The 15,344-nt window shown below is 38.1% G+C and overlaps 1 protein-coding gene across 3 annotated transcripts in view; it reads left to right on the forward strand.

The window, feature by feature from the left end:
- The first annotated feature begins 235 nt into the window (after nt 1-235).
- atp6v0a1a (ATPase H+ transporting V0 subunit a1a) overlaps nt 236-15,344 on the forward strand; it is an 18,141-nt gene continuing 3,032 nt past the window's right edge. The window contains exons 1-20 of one of the 3 annotated variants that reach the window (XM_024273022.2): nt 236-435; nt 2,284-2,446; nt 2,689-2,767; nt 2,867-2,964; nt 3,048-3,176; nt 4,553-4,635; nt 4,709-4,918; nt 4,996-5,089; nt 6,691-6,903; nt 8,866-9,016; nt 9,229-9,368; nt 9,464-9,627; nt 9,722-9,812; nt 11,108-11,226; nt 11,307-11,523; nt 11,598-11,705; nt 13,411-13,518; nt 13,878-13,922; nt 14,265-14,382; nt 14,456-14,627. In XM_024273022.2, the coding sequence (XP_024128790.1) occupies nt 2,330-2,446; nt 2,689-2,767; nt 2,867-2,964; nt 3,048-3,176; nt 4,553-4,635; nt 4,709-4,918; nt 4,996-5,089; nt 6,691-6,903; nt 8,866-9,016; nt 9,229-9,368; nt 9,464-9,627; nt 9,722-9,812; nt 11,108-11,226; nt 11,307-11,523; nt 11,598-11,705; nt 13,411-13,518; nt 13,878-13,922; nt 14,265-14,382; nt 14,456-14,627 (2,456 nt within the window). In that variant the 5' untranslated portion in view covers nt 236-435; nt 2,284-2,329. The remainder of the gene's footprint in view (nt 436-2,283; nt 2,447-2,688; nt 2,768-2,866; nt 2,965-3,047; nt 3,177-4,552; nt 4,636-4,708; nt 4,919-4,995; nt 5,090-6,690; nt 6,904-8,865; nt 9,017-9,228; nt 9,369-9,463; nt 9,628-9,721; nt 9,813-11,107; nt 11,227-11,306; nt 11,524-11,597; nt 11,706-13,410; nt 13,519-13,877; nt 13,923-14,264; nt 14,383-14,455; nt 14,628-15,344) is intronic. The other 2 variants (XM_024273023.2, XM_024273024.2) reach the window with 2 other exon arrangements.

The following is a 15,344-nucleotide window of genomic DNA, read 5'->3' on the forward strand; positions in this document are numbered from 1 at the left end:
ACATTTAGTATATTAATTAACCACAAGAGGGCAGCAAAGACACTTAAACCTGTATATTTACTGAAGGTGCAATTGTAAAATAACTAAAAATGTTAAGGAAAGACAGTAAAGTGGTATATTTTTGATAAATTTGATGTCGTCGTACCTTTAGCATTAGCTTCAGAGAGTTATGATGTCAGTTCCGGTTATGAGTTTCAAAATAAGACGTTAAATTGGACGATAGCGACAAACACAACAGGTCGGGAGGGAGTCTCTCAGCCAATAGAAAGTAGCTTTTGTTGTCACGTGACTTGTGGAAGGATACTTGGAAACTTCCGCTTTGAAATGTCGCTGCCAGGCTGAATCCGTCAAAGCACCGACCTCAACATCCAGCTTTTCTGAGGGGAAAACGTTTGGTGACGCACAAACGAGAGGATTTAAGGGGTTATCTGAACGGTAAGGACTTCATATCCGAAGGAAGTCGCTTGAATCCGACCGTAAACGTCATCAATTGAGAGCTAGTCTATACGTTCAACAGGTGTGCTAAACTTGTATTAGCCCTATATATATTTTTCTAGCAACATTTCTATTTATTTGTGTTTATTAGTTTTATAAGTTGGAGAATGGAAGATAAGGCGAAGATGAATCTTGTTGTTCACAGTTTCTCAGCTGTTAAAAGGCGGTTGTAAATGAGCGCGCGAGCCCCGTATCGATCCCCGGACGTCAGGGATCCTCCCGTCCGGAGAGCTTTGCTACTCTCCTCTGCTGTACACCTTCAGGGGAGGTCCTGGGCGGCTTATGGAGGCTCTTTTTAAATAGTTGTGCGGGGAATGAAACTCTAAAAGTCCTGTCACTGACTGGTAACACTTGCCCACGGCGATAATCGAGCTGTTCTTCCGCTGTTAAGGCTTACTATAGAGGCTGGTCACATGCTGGCTTGTAATCCTTAGATTAAGTCTGTGTGGTGATTTAACAGTTGGAGGTTCTGTTGCTGAGCTCTTTTGGTATTCAGAAAATCTGAACATTTGGAGCTAAAAGACTTTATCAAAAGAGCTCAAATAAAGCTGAAAACTTGAGGATTATAGTAGCAGTAGACCAAAAAAAAAAAAAAAATCTCATGACCACTTTTCACCTCAGTGAAAAACTATCACATATCTGTAAGGCTTTTCTCATGTTGGTGCGTGTGGATCATGCACAGAAGGAATTTTTGTAGTCGACTAATTATAATTATTTTTTCTAAATAGTCGACTAATCAGGTCATGCACAAACTGGTTGTAAAGCACACATTTTAACCATCATTAGCTTTATATGAACTAAAAACTAGATGTATACAGCATTCCCTGCGATAACGCTAGTGTGAATGCTGTGAGCTGAATTTGGCCGCTGAAGATTCTAGTACTGATAGCTAAAAATGCTAAAGTTGATAGCTGAAAACGCTGAACCTGACTGCTAGCTAAAATATTAGTTAAATGCAAAATTAGCCTAAAAAACAACAAAAAAGGCTAAATTAGCCAAAACAGCTAACACGGAGCTGAAATATTAGCTTAACTCCAAAAATAGCCTAAAAACAGAAAAAAAACTGAAATTAGCCAAAACAGCTAGCATGTCGCTGAAATTGTAGCTAAATTCCAAAACAGCTTAAAAACCAAAAGAACCCCAAATTAGCCAAAATTGTTAGCTTGTAGCTTAAATAATAGCTATACTCCAAAATAGCCTAAAAATCCCTAAATTAGCCAAAATAGCTAGCATTTAGCTGAAATATTAGCTAAACCCAAAAAATAGCCTAAAAACAGAAAAAATCCTAAATTAGCCAAAATAGCTAGCATGTAGCTGAAGTATTAGCTAAACCCCAAAATAGCCTAAAAATCTGAAAAAAACACAATTATCCAAAATAGCTAGCATGTAGCTGAAATATTAGCTAAACTCCTAAACAGCCTAAAAAACTGAAAAATACTAAACTAGTCAAAATAATTAGCATGTAGCTGAAATATTAGCTAAATTCCAAAACAGCTTAAAAACAAAAAAAAACCCAAATTAGCCAAAATTGCTAGCTTGTAGCCTAAATATTAGCTATACTCCAAAATAGCCTAAAAAATCCCTAAATTAGCCAAAATAGCTAGCATGTAGCTGAAATATTAGCTAAACTCCAAAATAGCCTAAAAAAGTTAGCATTATGTCATTATAACTTTCAACTTTACTACACTCTGACTCCAAATCGACTATCAAATTAGTCGTCGACTTTTTAAATCGCTGATTAATTGTGGCAGCCCCATCCCTAACACGCTTCATGTCTAATATTTTCAGCTTCCCGCCGGTTCAAGGGTGCAGAGCCCCCACAACCATCAGCAACATGGGAGAGCTCTTCAGAAGTGAAGAGATGACGCTGGCCCAGCTCTTCCTCCAGTCAGAGGCTGCCTACTGTTGTGTCAGTGAGCTGGGAGAGATCGGGATGGTGCAGTTCCGTGATGTGAGTTCTTGAATGTGCATATATGGGGTTCTGAAAATCTTTTGGAGAGAAATCGTCAGCATCAGCCACGCTGCTGAGACGGTGCATGCCCTCGTGCATCATGTGCTCCCAGCTGAGCATTCCAAGCATGAGAGCGCTCACTCCTGACTCGTCCTAAGGCGAGCTTTGTCCTCCACAACATGTAAAAGTAAAGTTCTTCATCTGTAAGGGCTATTTGATAGTGTAATGTTTTTCGTTTGCAGTTAAATCCTGACGTGAACGTGTTCCAACGCAAGTTTGTGAACGAAGTGCGGCGATGTGAGGAGATGGACCGTAAACTGAGTGAGTGAGCTGAAAAACAGAGCTGTGTAAACACAACATTTTTTTTTTCTTTTTTTTTTAGTGGTGATGATCTTTGAATTCTACGCTTCCTCTTTACAGGATTTGTCGAAAAAGAAATTAAGAAGGCGAACATCGCCTTTCTCGACACAGGAGAGAACCCTGAAGTCCCTTTTCCCAGAGACATGATCGACCTCGAGGTGACTCCTCTTTTTTAACTTTTAACTCTAACCTTTTTCTGAACACCTCCTAATTTTTATTTCTCCCTTTTAAATCCTCACAGGCGACTTTTGAGAAGCTGGAAAACGAGCTGAAAGAAATCAACACAAACCAAGAGGCGCTAAAGAAGAACTTCCTGGAACTGACCGAGCTGAAGCACATTTTGCGCCGCACTCAGCAGTTTTTTGAAGAGGTTGGCTTTTTTTTTTCTCTGACCTCAGAAAACATTAATTTTTTCATAAACACTGTTGTGGGCTGATAAAAGTCACATTCATGTGGTTTTAATGCTCAATCTAGAATCTATTTTTCTTTCTTTCATGCAAGTTTGTAAAAGACACTGATAAAAGTTGAATTTTTTGGTGTTTTTAAATTGTTCTTGGTGCATTTTTTTGATGATATATGAGTATTTTTTACATATTTCTTTAGTCAAATCCTTGTGAATCTGATGAAGACGGAAAAATGTTGCTTGAAAACAAGCTTTTTTGTGAAGCCACGATCTCCCTGTTCCGCTTTATTCTGATGCATCCACTTGACTAAAACCGCATACGTCTTTATTTTCCTCGTCTGAGCTGGAATCTGGCTAAAAACAGCACAAATAGAAAGCTTAAAAAATAAATTCAAACTCAAAGGTGAATTTCTAATGAATTTTGCTGATCTGCTGAAGCTATGTTCTAGAAAACTACAGATTTTTTGTTTTTTTTGGCTGAAAACGGCATGATCATAATTAAAAGACAACTGGGAACACTTTCACAATAGATCAAAAGAGGATTTTAATATTTAATTTCAATAAATTTGTTATAATTTACCCATAAATCCCACCAGATGGCTGTAAATAGACGACTTTTCCTGCATTTACTCATTTCCTGTGTTTGTCATTTCCTTTTAAAAGTCTCTGCTGTCTCAACCTAACTTTTTGCTGTCTGATTGACAGAAGGGGTTCTTACCCATGATGCTTTATGGTCACTGTCATTCATGGTTTGGTGCTCTGATCATCTTTTGATCTATTGGAAAAGCATTCCTTCTGGTCTTTTAAAGATAATTATGCTATTTTTCACCAAAATAATAATAAAAAAAATGTTTACAACAATTTGAATAAAGATAAAAACTCTGAAATGTAATTTTGAGCTTAATTAATACCTAAAGAATATGTTTAAAACACCCAAAACACATTTTTTTTATTAAAAAAAAAAAGCGTTCCCAGTAGTGATTTAATTATGATTATGAAGATTTAACCACATATGCCAAAAATGCCGCACATACATGTTATAAACTCAAAAACATGATTTTCATCAGAGGAGGACCTTAAATCTCCGTCTCCAGGCTCCTGTATAACTCCCACGTCCACCTTTGCCAAGTATCAGTCGCACTTCACTGCATTCACAGGCGAACTCTGCTCAGCTCTTCATGTTACAAGATGTTATGAGCTTTGATTGGGGGAAATGATTAAACGAGTTACTGTTCAGCCGTTTCCTGAAGACGGAAGGCTTCTGTTGTAATTCTGCTACCAGGATTCTACCGTTATTCAGCCTCAACAACGTTCATATAAATGCTGATTTATTCTTTATCCAGATGGAGGACCCCAGTTTGCTTGAAGAGTCCTCAACTCTTCTGGATCCCAATGAGCCTGCCAGAGCGGCTCCACAAAGATTAGGGTAACCCCGACTCGATCAGAGACTCCCATCTTTTATTGAACAAGTATGACGTCGGTGTTTTATCCTTTCAAAGGTTCGTAGCTGGAGTGATCGGGAGGGAACGCATCCCCACATTCGAGAGGATGCTGTGGAGAGTTTGCAGAGGGAATGTGTTCCTGCGGCAGGCGGACATCGAAGACCCTCTGGAGGACCCGACCTCTGGGGATCAGGTCCACAAGTCGGTCTTCATCATATTTTTCCAGGGAGACCAGCTGAAGAACCGAGTCAAGAAAATCTGCGAGGGGTAAGCGGCTCTACTGTTTTGTAAAGCGCGCAATTTAAAAGATACTTTTAATTTGAAAGGTTTGAATCCGTCCTCAGGTTTAGAGCAACACTCTACCCGTGTCCTGAAACCCCCCAGGAGAGGAAGGAGATGCTCGCCGGGGTGAACGCTCGCATTGATGACCTGCAGATGGTAAAACGCCTTAAAAAAACATTTTATTTTAACAAAAACATAATGAAACAGTGACTTAAAACACTGATTTTCATTGTTTTTTTTGCTAAATACACATTAGTTTTACTTTCTTCATAATTCAAATTTGTGTTTATTAAATGAATAAACTCAAACTTTGTCAGTCAATTCTCGTCAACTTCAAAGAAAGCTCTCTCACATGTGAAGGAAACTTTTGTGGTTGCAGATTTGTGCGTTTTGTGAGTCGAGTTCGTGACCCGACTGACAGACCAGCTTTTATGTGAAGGAGAATAAAGTTTTTGGGCGGGCAGCATAAAGCTGATCATGTGACTTCCCTTCAACTGTGTATCATAAAGCAGCAATACTGCAGTGTTTGTCTCAGTAAAGTGATGAAATTCAACTATTAAATCATAGTTTTGATGTTTTATCAACGTGTCTGATTAAAAGTGTTGCTTGCATTCAAAGAATTTGACGCTTTAGTGTGAAGTTGGTTTGCAGCTCAACTGTTTTCAGAAAACTGCTGAGTCTGCAGTTGTATTCTTAGCTTTGACGGTTGAGCTCCGGACTGAAGAAGAAGCTGGTTTATTTAGCTTAAAGCTAAAACCTTCTGATGATTGACTGTAATTATAACTACAAGCCACAGCATGTGTTGGAAAATGTGCTTTCTACCACATCCCTGTGAATTATTAAAAAAAAAAAAAACTGGTCTGGCGATACGATATATATCACGATATATTCCAAGACAGTAAAAGAGACAATATTTCACTATTTTTCTTAAAGATTTTGACCTAAAAAAACTTTATTTAAATATTAAATTGGAAATTTGACATTGGAAAATGTGCTTTCTACCACATCTTAGTGAATTATTAAAAAAAAAAGACTGGTCTGGCGATACGATACATATCACAATGCGATACGTATCCGGATATATTCCAAGACAGTAAAGAGACAATATGTCACTATTTTTCTTAAAGATTTTGACTTAAAAAAATCTTAATTTAATTTAAATTTAAAATTTGACATTGGAAAATGTGCTTTCTACCACATCCTAGTGAATTATTAAAAAAGAAAAAAAAAAGACTGGTCTGGCGATACGATACGTATCACAATGCGATACGTATCCGGATATATTCCAAAACAGTAAAAAAGACAATATTTCACAATTTTTCTCAAAGATTCTGACCTAAAAATAACTTTATCTGAATATTAATACACCTGCATGGTCTCACTCATTCTTACATGAGTCAAGAAGCAAAGAAATGTGCGTTTTTATTCAACACCGGTACCAATCTGACACATGTTTTCGGTTTGATATTCATCCTTAGTTAAAAAGCAGTTTTTTGCCTGAAAAAAATTAGAAATGACTTCATGTATGATCAAATTTATGGTTTGATTAATAGAGGTTGCTTTCTTAGTTTTAGTTTTTAATCCTGCTTCAACAAAAACACACAAAAAACACTATTAATGTGTGTTTCTAATGCTTAATCAGGTATTTTTATATTAAATGTATTAAATTTATGTATATTAAATTTAAATCCAAACCTCTTTCGTGGTTTTCATTAAAGCAAACGTACATTTGACAAAGATTTCTTCTGTTTCCTAAGGTGTTGAACCAGACTGAGGATCACCGGCAGAGAGTCCTGCAGGCTGCAGCTAAAACCGTGAGAGTTTGGTTCATCAAAGTGAGGAAGATGAAGGCCATCTACCACACCCTCAACCTCTGCAACATAGACGTCACTCAGAAATGTCTGATCGCCGAGGTCTGGTGTCCCGTGTCGGACATGGACTCCATCCAGTTCGCTCTGCGCAGGGGGACCGTAAGTAAAGCAGCGGCCGTGTTTTCTGTCGCACATTCAGAATGTTTGACTGGAGCGTTTTACCAATATTTCTGGATCAATTATAAATCATTTCTTTTTTTGCAATTTATTTTGAATTTTAACTCAAAAGAGCTACAGTAAATTATACAATAAATACATTTACAACAAATCTTTAGTTATTTTAAATGAGTTTAAAACAAACTTGGAATGAAAATGTCTCTTTTTTTATATTTAATTGTAAATTACTAAACAGATTTTCGTTTGATTTATGGTACCAAAACCCAGAGACAATTTAAAATGCAGTTTATTTGTTTTTAATGAAAATGCTATTTTAAAAAATGTAAGATTTAAATAATTAGAATTTTTCATATTGAATCATAAATTGTAAAAAAAGGGCCTATATGACGCTATTCTGAAGCTTTTCAGAGTAAACTACATCCATATATATGATGGTATCTTACCTTTGGGACACTAAAGAACACGTTTCTTATGAAATATGAGTTATTTTATTGAACTGTTTTCCCACCAAGAAGTCAATCTGTAGCCCCGCCCTTCACCAAGAGGTGGACCTGGTGGCAGACAAGATGGCGGCTGAAAATCCTTGGCTAAAAATGGAAATTGTCAAACATCATTATCCGGAAGTGGATGTTGATGTTCCGGCTCTAGAACCTTCCAACTAATGATTTTCAGGTGCCATCTTGTCTGCCACCAGGTCCCCCTCCTTTAAGCTCCTTGTGGGTACCGACTGCTTCCTGTGTCTGCGTTTCGCCCACAAAAACAGACATCTAAACATTTTTCAAGGGCAATTGTGCATATTGTGCTTATAAAAATGAAGGTTTTTTTGCCGATCACCGCTAACTCCACGGAGAAAGTGGGTGTTTGTGTTAGCCTGAGGGCAGTGCTGGCAGGAAGGGGCTGTTCCTCACTTTGTGATGTCACAATTTGAGGACCCAGTTGTTTTCATGGATCGGGAGGAGCTGGTGCTCAGAACGCGAGATTTTAGAGGAATATTTAGAAATGGTGAACAGAGCAAAATGCCACTCTGGGGTTGTTTTATGTGACAAATTGGCATTAAAGAACACTTAAAAGTTTAAAAAAGTGAATTTTTAATGATATAGGCCACAATGGGCCAAAATCCAAAACACACTTTTGAAGGCCGAACATGATAAACATTCATTTAATACTCTAAAATTAAAATGTTAAAGCTTTAAAACTGTAACTTTTTAACATAATTATAGACTAGATTTATTGCATTTCCTGCAATAATGCTAGTGCTGAATTTGGCTGCTGAAGATGCTGAAATTGATAGCTAAAAACACAGAAGCTGATAGCAAGCTAAAATATTAGATAAGTGCAAATTAGCCTAAAAAAAAAACTTAAATTAGCCAAAACAGCTAGAATGTAGCTGAAATATTAGCTAAACCTCAAAATAGCCTAAAAAAATCATAGTAAATGCCAAAATAGTCCAAAAAGTTAACAAAATGACCATTTTTAAAACTTTAAAAGCGTAACTTTTTAATATAATTATGAATAATAAAAAAGGCAGGAATATTATTCTAGAGTAAATCAACTTAAACCTTAAATAACTTTGAATATTTTACTCTGCATTAAATATATTTTGTCAAAATTATACAAGTTAGAAATAAGCGTAAGATTACATCAGCCATTAATAACAGTAAAATAAAATGATCTGGAGGGCCAGAAAGAATTAACTTTAACACATGTGATATTAGGCCCTTTAAATTATGAGTTAAAAACATTTTCACAAAGATCTTCAAGTTATAAATTGAGAAAGCAGCTTTAGAGTTCTGCATGCTTCATTTTTTTAGCTGGATTAGCAGAATCGTCAAAAATCCAAATGAATAATTTAACTTTTCAACATTTTTAGTCTTTTTATTAAGCCTTGTGTTTTTGAAATCATGACGATTCGTCTGTCAAACGTTGTTCTTCTTTACTCTTTAGGAGAAAAGTGGCTCCACGGTGCCTTCCATCCTCAACAGAATGCAGACTAAACAGACGCCGCCCACGTACAACAAGACCAACAAATTCACGTCAGGCTTCCAAAACATCGTCGATGCCTATGGAATCGGCAGCTATCGTGAGATCAACCCAGGTGAGTGCGTCACAGCCTTTTGTTCAGTTCTTGGTTGGGCTGTTGTCTGTCATTACGTCGCTCTCCGTAAACAGAAGCAACACGCCGTTTTTGTTTGGCGAGGGATTACCCTCTGAAAGGGCATTCCCCTCATCCGCCTCATCGCTCCTCTTGTTGGTCGAGTTTCTCTCATTTTTCCACGTTTGTCTCCGTCATCCATCATCTGTCTCCAGCGCCATACACCATCATCACCTTCCCCTTCCTATTCGCCGTCATGTTCGGGGACCTGGGCCATGGGACGCTCATGACCTGCGCCGCTCTGTACCTCGTGTTGAGAGAGAGCAGGCTCATGGCGCAGAAGAATGATAATGAGGTACGGATCCAGGAGAGGTGGAAAGTTGGATCATCCACAGAAAACACGTTTTGTTTGCTTTTTTTTCTGTAACCTCGTCTTTTAATCCTCGGCAGATTTTCAACATGGTGTTCGCCGGGCGCTACATCATCCTCCTCATGGGAATCTTCTCCATGTACACTGGCATCATTTACAACGACTGCTTCTCGAAGGCCCTAAACATCTTCGGCTCCGGGTGGAGCGTCAGACCCATGTTTACTGATAAAGGCACCAACTGGTCGTGAGTTTTTTCATGATCTTCTGTTTACACAGACCGTAATAAACCAGTGCTGCCTGTGTGGGTAAATTCACCAGTCCTTCCTCGTCTTCTTTAGGTTTATTACTCTGTCTGAAAACAGCGCGTTGCAGTTGGACCCGGCAGTAGAGGGAGTCTTTAAGGGACCGTACCCCATCGGCATCGATCCAGTAAATACTCTAATCATTATCAGGCTTTCTTCTCTTTAAAAGTTAATTTTATTATTTTTTTTACTCAATTTTTATTGTGTTTTCCAATAATCCACATTTACCACACAAGTAGCTGTCCCAACAAGCAAAAAAGCAATGTGTACACAAACAAGAAAAGACAGGCAGACCCATAAAATAAACAAATTATGGCACAAAAATGACGTATTTTCCAGACTTCCTTGTTAATGTGTCTGCTGTACAGAATGCGTTCTGCTTGACACATCTGCATAAATCCTCAATTGGGTCAGATTTTTGTTTTAATTCTATAACACTGGACTAGTTTTTCTGCAAAGGTTTGAATGTTGAGGGATAAAACAAGAGAGAAAAGTGTAAAAATGTTCATAAAAACATCATTAAAACATCTATAATGATTGTAAAAAAAAAGAAGATTTAGCACAGGGGTGTCAAAGTCGCACAAGAGGCTAAAAACCTAAAACACACTTTAGGTCGCGGGCCGAAACATTTATTAAACACTTTAAAACTGAATTTGGCCGCTGAAGATGCTGAAATTGATAGCTAAAAACGGTGAAGCCGATAGAATAAAATGCTGACATTATTAGCTTACAATGCTAAAGCTGAAATAGCCAGCTAAAATATTAGCTAAATGCCATGTTAGCCGGAAAAACTTTAAAAATTAGGTTAGCCAAAACAGCTAGCATGTAAATATTAACCCAACTACAAAAAAGCCTAAAATAACTAGAAAAAATGGCTAAATTAGCCAAAACAGCTAGCATGAAGCTGAAGAAAAATAGCTAAACTCCAAATTATAACACAAAAATGAAAAAAAAACACCTAAATTAGCCAAAACAGCTAGCATGAAGCTGAGAAAAATAGCAAAACTCCAAATAATCTTACAAAAATGAAAAAAAGCTGAAATTTGTCAAAACAGCTAACATTAAGCTGAAATTTTATCTAAACTCCAAAATTGCCTAAAAAATCTTAGTAAATGCTAAAATAGTCCAAAAGCTAGCAGAATGCCAATTTTTAAAACTTTAAAACTGTAACTTTTAACATTGTTATGAATAATAAAAAGGCAGGAATATTATTCCAGAATAAATTAACTTATTAACTTTCAATATTTTACTCTCCATAAAAATACATTTTGTCAAAATTCCGGCCCCCGGGCCTTGACTTTGACACACGACTTAGCCGATTTCCACTATCGTGGGTTATTTTTAGAACGCAGCTCCTGGGATAAACAAAATAACTATATTCTGTTACAGATTTTATGTAAGTAATTTCTTCTTTTCTCTTAGATTTGGAGTATTTCCATCAACAAGTTGACATTCTTGAACTCCTTCAAGATGAAGATGTCGGTGATCTTGGGTGTTATCCACATGCTGTTTGGAGTCTCTCTCAGCCTCTTCAACCACCTGTAGGTTTTCTGTTCTACCAAATCCCTTCATGGCTTCAGTTTATGATTGTAACCTCATGCCTGGTTGTGTTCCGCTGCAGGTATTTCAAAAAGCCGCTGAACATCTATTTGGGGTTCATCCCAGAGATAGTCTTCATGTCCTGTCTGTTCGGTTACTTAGTCATTCTCATCTTCTTCAAGTGGGTTTCCTATGACGCCCGCACCTCCAGGGAAGCTCCAAGCCTCCTGATCGCCTTCATAAACATGTTCCTCTTCCAGTACAGTGACCCCGGTAACAAACCTCTGTACAGAGGACAGGTCAGATACTCCCAGATCCCATCAACGTTTTGCTTCAGTGACTGCATCGAGCTAACTCTTTGTTTTCTCTTCAGATGGGTCTGCAGATATTTCTGGTGATCATTGCCTTGGCCTGTGTTCCCGTTATGTTGATAGTAAAAACTCTGGTTCTGAGGAGACAGTATTTGTGGCAGAAACATTTGGTAAGACGATGCCGAAACCCTAAACTCTGTAAAACGTATGAATCATGTCCATTGACTGTATAAGAGAACTGGACTGAGCGAGCGTGACATCATCCATAGAAAATGGTTTGCTTCCAGCTCCAATTAAATTAAGCCAATTCAGTCACTCTATTTATTTATTTTATTTGAGATTCAGACGCCATGTTGGAGAAAGTAAGCAGCAGGGCTGTAACCAGTATCTCTGTTTCTGAAGTGTGAGATTGATGATTCGTGATCTTTATAAATCTAAGTGTGTGGTTAAAAAAACACTTCAGGTATTTTAATTATCTCTTTAAGATATAGAATAATGTTGAATTTTAAGTATATGGACTAAACAACCCAAATATGCTGCTGTTCATAGACTTTCAAATTAAAGTGGAGGTGAAGAGTCTCATTTTCAAAGTAAAAGTATTGTGTTTTTCATAGAAACAACTGAAACTGAAGTTCAGTTTACTGAAACAAGTTCTAAAAAAACAAATTTGTTTTATATATATGTGAAATTATGAATGTATTAAATCATATATGTAAGATTTTTTAAATTTTCTAGGCTATTTTGGAGTTTATCTTGCTAGATGATTTTTCTAATTTATGCTATTTTTCAGGTTTTTAAGCTATTTGAGTTTAGCCAATATTTCAGCTACATGCTAGATGTTTTGGCTAATTTAGGCTTTTTATTCAGTTTTTTTTGGCTATTTTCGAATTTAGCTAATATTGCAGCTACACGCTAGCTGATTTTACTATTTTAGGCCTTTTTTCTTTGTTTAGGCTATTTTAGAGTTTAGCTAACATTTCAGGTACATGTTCTGTTTTAGCTAATTTAGGCTTTTTTCAGGTTTTTCTAGGCTAATTTGGAGTTTAGCTAATATTTCAGCTACATGCTAGCTGATTTTGCTAATTTAGATGTTTTATTCATTTTTTTGGCTATTTTCGAATTGAGCTAATATTTCAGCTACATGCTAGCTGTTTTGGCTAATTTCGGCTTTTTTCATTTTTTTCCTGGCTAATTTGGAGTTTAGCTAATATTTCAGCTACATGCTAGCGGATTTTACTATTTTAGGCCTTTTTTCATTTTTTTAGGCTTTTGGAGTTTAGCTAATATTTCAGGTACATGCTAGCTGTTTTGGCTAATTTTGGCTTTTTTCATTTTTTTCCTGGCTAATTTGGAGTTTAGCTAATATCTTAGCTTTATGTTAGCTTTTTGGCTAAATAAGACATTTACCAGTTTTTAGGCTAATTTGGCATTTAGTTAATATTTTAGCCTGCTATTAGTTTCAGCGTTTTCTGTTATCAACTTTTGTGTTTTCTGCCATCAGCTTTAATGTTTTTAGCTATCTTTTTCAGCATCTTCAGCTATGAGCTCTTGCATCTTCAGCACCCACATTCAGCTTACAGCATAAACACTAGGATTATCTCAGGTAATGCTATACATCTAGTGATTTATAGTCCTCGTCTCGCCAATCAGGAGTGAGCGTATTGGAAGTACCACTTGAGAGCAGACTACACAATCTGTCAGTCACACATTTTGAAGGTTCAACATGAGACCACATACTTTTATTGATGGGTCTGCTTGGCCAGTTCATAACTTGTACAACAGAAACAAATATCAATGGATACTTCCTCAAGGGGGAGGGGTCACTCAGTCCAGTTCACATATACACTGTAATTCGCTTGTGTTCCTGTTCTTCAGGGTACGCAGAACTTTGGGGGAATCAGGGTGGGCAACGGCCCCACTGAGGACGAGGCGGGAATCATTCAGCACGACCAGCTGGCCCAGCAGACGGAGGACGAACCTGAGGTAACGTTGAACTAAAATCCCCACCAACACGATGGACCCCACAGGAACTTCTCACAGTCTAACAGAGCAGGAACAAGTCGGAGTGAACAGGATCTGGAAGGGTTAGCTTTCAGCTCTGAATAAGTCATGATCGGAAACTGTACTGTCGCCATGACAACATGAAAAATAGATGGAGGCTTAAATGAGTAAATTTTGAAGTTGTAATTCTTTTCTTTTTTGTCGTCCTTAAACCAAAACGATGTCGCTGCTCTCTGTGTGAACGGGGATTTCTCTGAGACTGTCCCCTCACTCTGTTTAACAGTTTTCTCTTCTTACTGTCCTGTTTTATGAATGTTTGTCCATGTGTGCCAATAATCAAGACTTGCCTTTTGTCACCTGCTTTCAAGGCGCCTGAGGAGGAAGAGGTAGGACAGGAGCTCACGCTGCAAGATACCCCCCTTTCCTGTCGAACATTGCATGTGTAGTTATCTTTTCCTGCCCCTCCCCCTGTCGGCTGTCGCCCCTAAGCTGTGCGTCCGTGTGTTCCTGGTGTTTCCTTTTCGAGGAGGGGGTGTGTTCAGGCAGGTCAGGTGGGGCTGCATTCACGGTGCCTCCGCAGAGAGGCTGATTTTACGGGTTGGAAATGTTAATTCTGGTGAAGTTGGTGGCTGCTGATCTTCTCCGTTAATCACTCGAATGGAAACCGTGAACCGGAGTTCTTCCCGCTCACGCCGCCCGTGGTGACGTGCAGTTCTGTGTGCCGGCAGTTCAACTTCACGGACGTGGCGGTGCATCAGGCCATCCACACCATCGAGTACTGCCTGGGCTGCATCTCCAACACGGCCTCCTATCTGAGGCTCTGGGCGCTCAGTTTGGCTCACGCACGTAAGGAACGCCAACCGCAGACGAAGCGGCGCCTGCCGGTCAACGCTGTAAAACGTGTCCGTCTCCTCCACAGAGCTGTCAGAGGTGCTGTGGTCCATGGTGATGCGCCTCGGCCTTTCCTCCAGAAGCTTCGGAGGCTTCATCTTTCTGATCGTCATCTTCTATTTCTTCGCCGTTCTCACTGTGGCCATCCTCCTCATCATGGAGGGTCTGTCGGCCTTCCTGCACGCACTCCGACTGCACTGGTGAGTTTTTGACTCCAGGACGCTCTGCTTAACTAATACTAATGTGGCTCATTTATTAATCACACTCATGTAATAGAACTGTTCAAGTTTAAACATCAAGGTGCTCATTTCTGAGCACAGAAATGCAACATGTAGATCTGCAACGCCTCCTGCTGGCAGCTTTTATTTTACAGTCTTTTTTCCTGTGCAGAAATTCTATCCAAACAATTCATAATCTCAGTGAATCTTTTTGACTGTAATTGTTACTCACTACTTAGTACTATATACAGGTTTTGGTATTTTTTCGAGATTTCCAAATGACCAAAGAATGATCAATAATTGTCTCCAATTTCAAAATTCCCCAGAGGTTTCTGTGACAAACGAGTGTAAATCAAGGCTCACTAGACTAGTAAATATAGACCACAATGCATTGTGTTTGAACGATTCGTCATTTGACAAAATATATTTAAATTTTATAAATTATACCAGGTTTTAATTATCGGAGCACAATGGATTAATCAAAAGTTTTTGTAAAATGTTTATATTTCTTAGATTTTTTTTGTGTGGCGTCACATTTGACATTCAAAAAAAAGTAGTGAGCATGTGTCTGACTATTTAGTCTTTTAAGGTTTAGGAAGTGATGAAGAAATTCAAACAAAGCCTGTATTTTTCATTTTTGTTAACTTGCTAAATGACTGATGCTGACTGATTTTATTTTTTTTATTTTTTATAGCTGTT

Source organism: Oryzias melastigma, linkage group LG8, assembly GCF_002922805.2.
Source record: "Oryzias melastigma strain HK-1 linkage group LG8, ASM292280v2, whole genome shotgun sequence".
NCBI classification, from domain to species: Eukaryota; Metazoa; Chordata; class Actinopteri; order Beloniformes; family Adrianichthyidae; genus Oryzias; species Oryzias melastigma.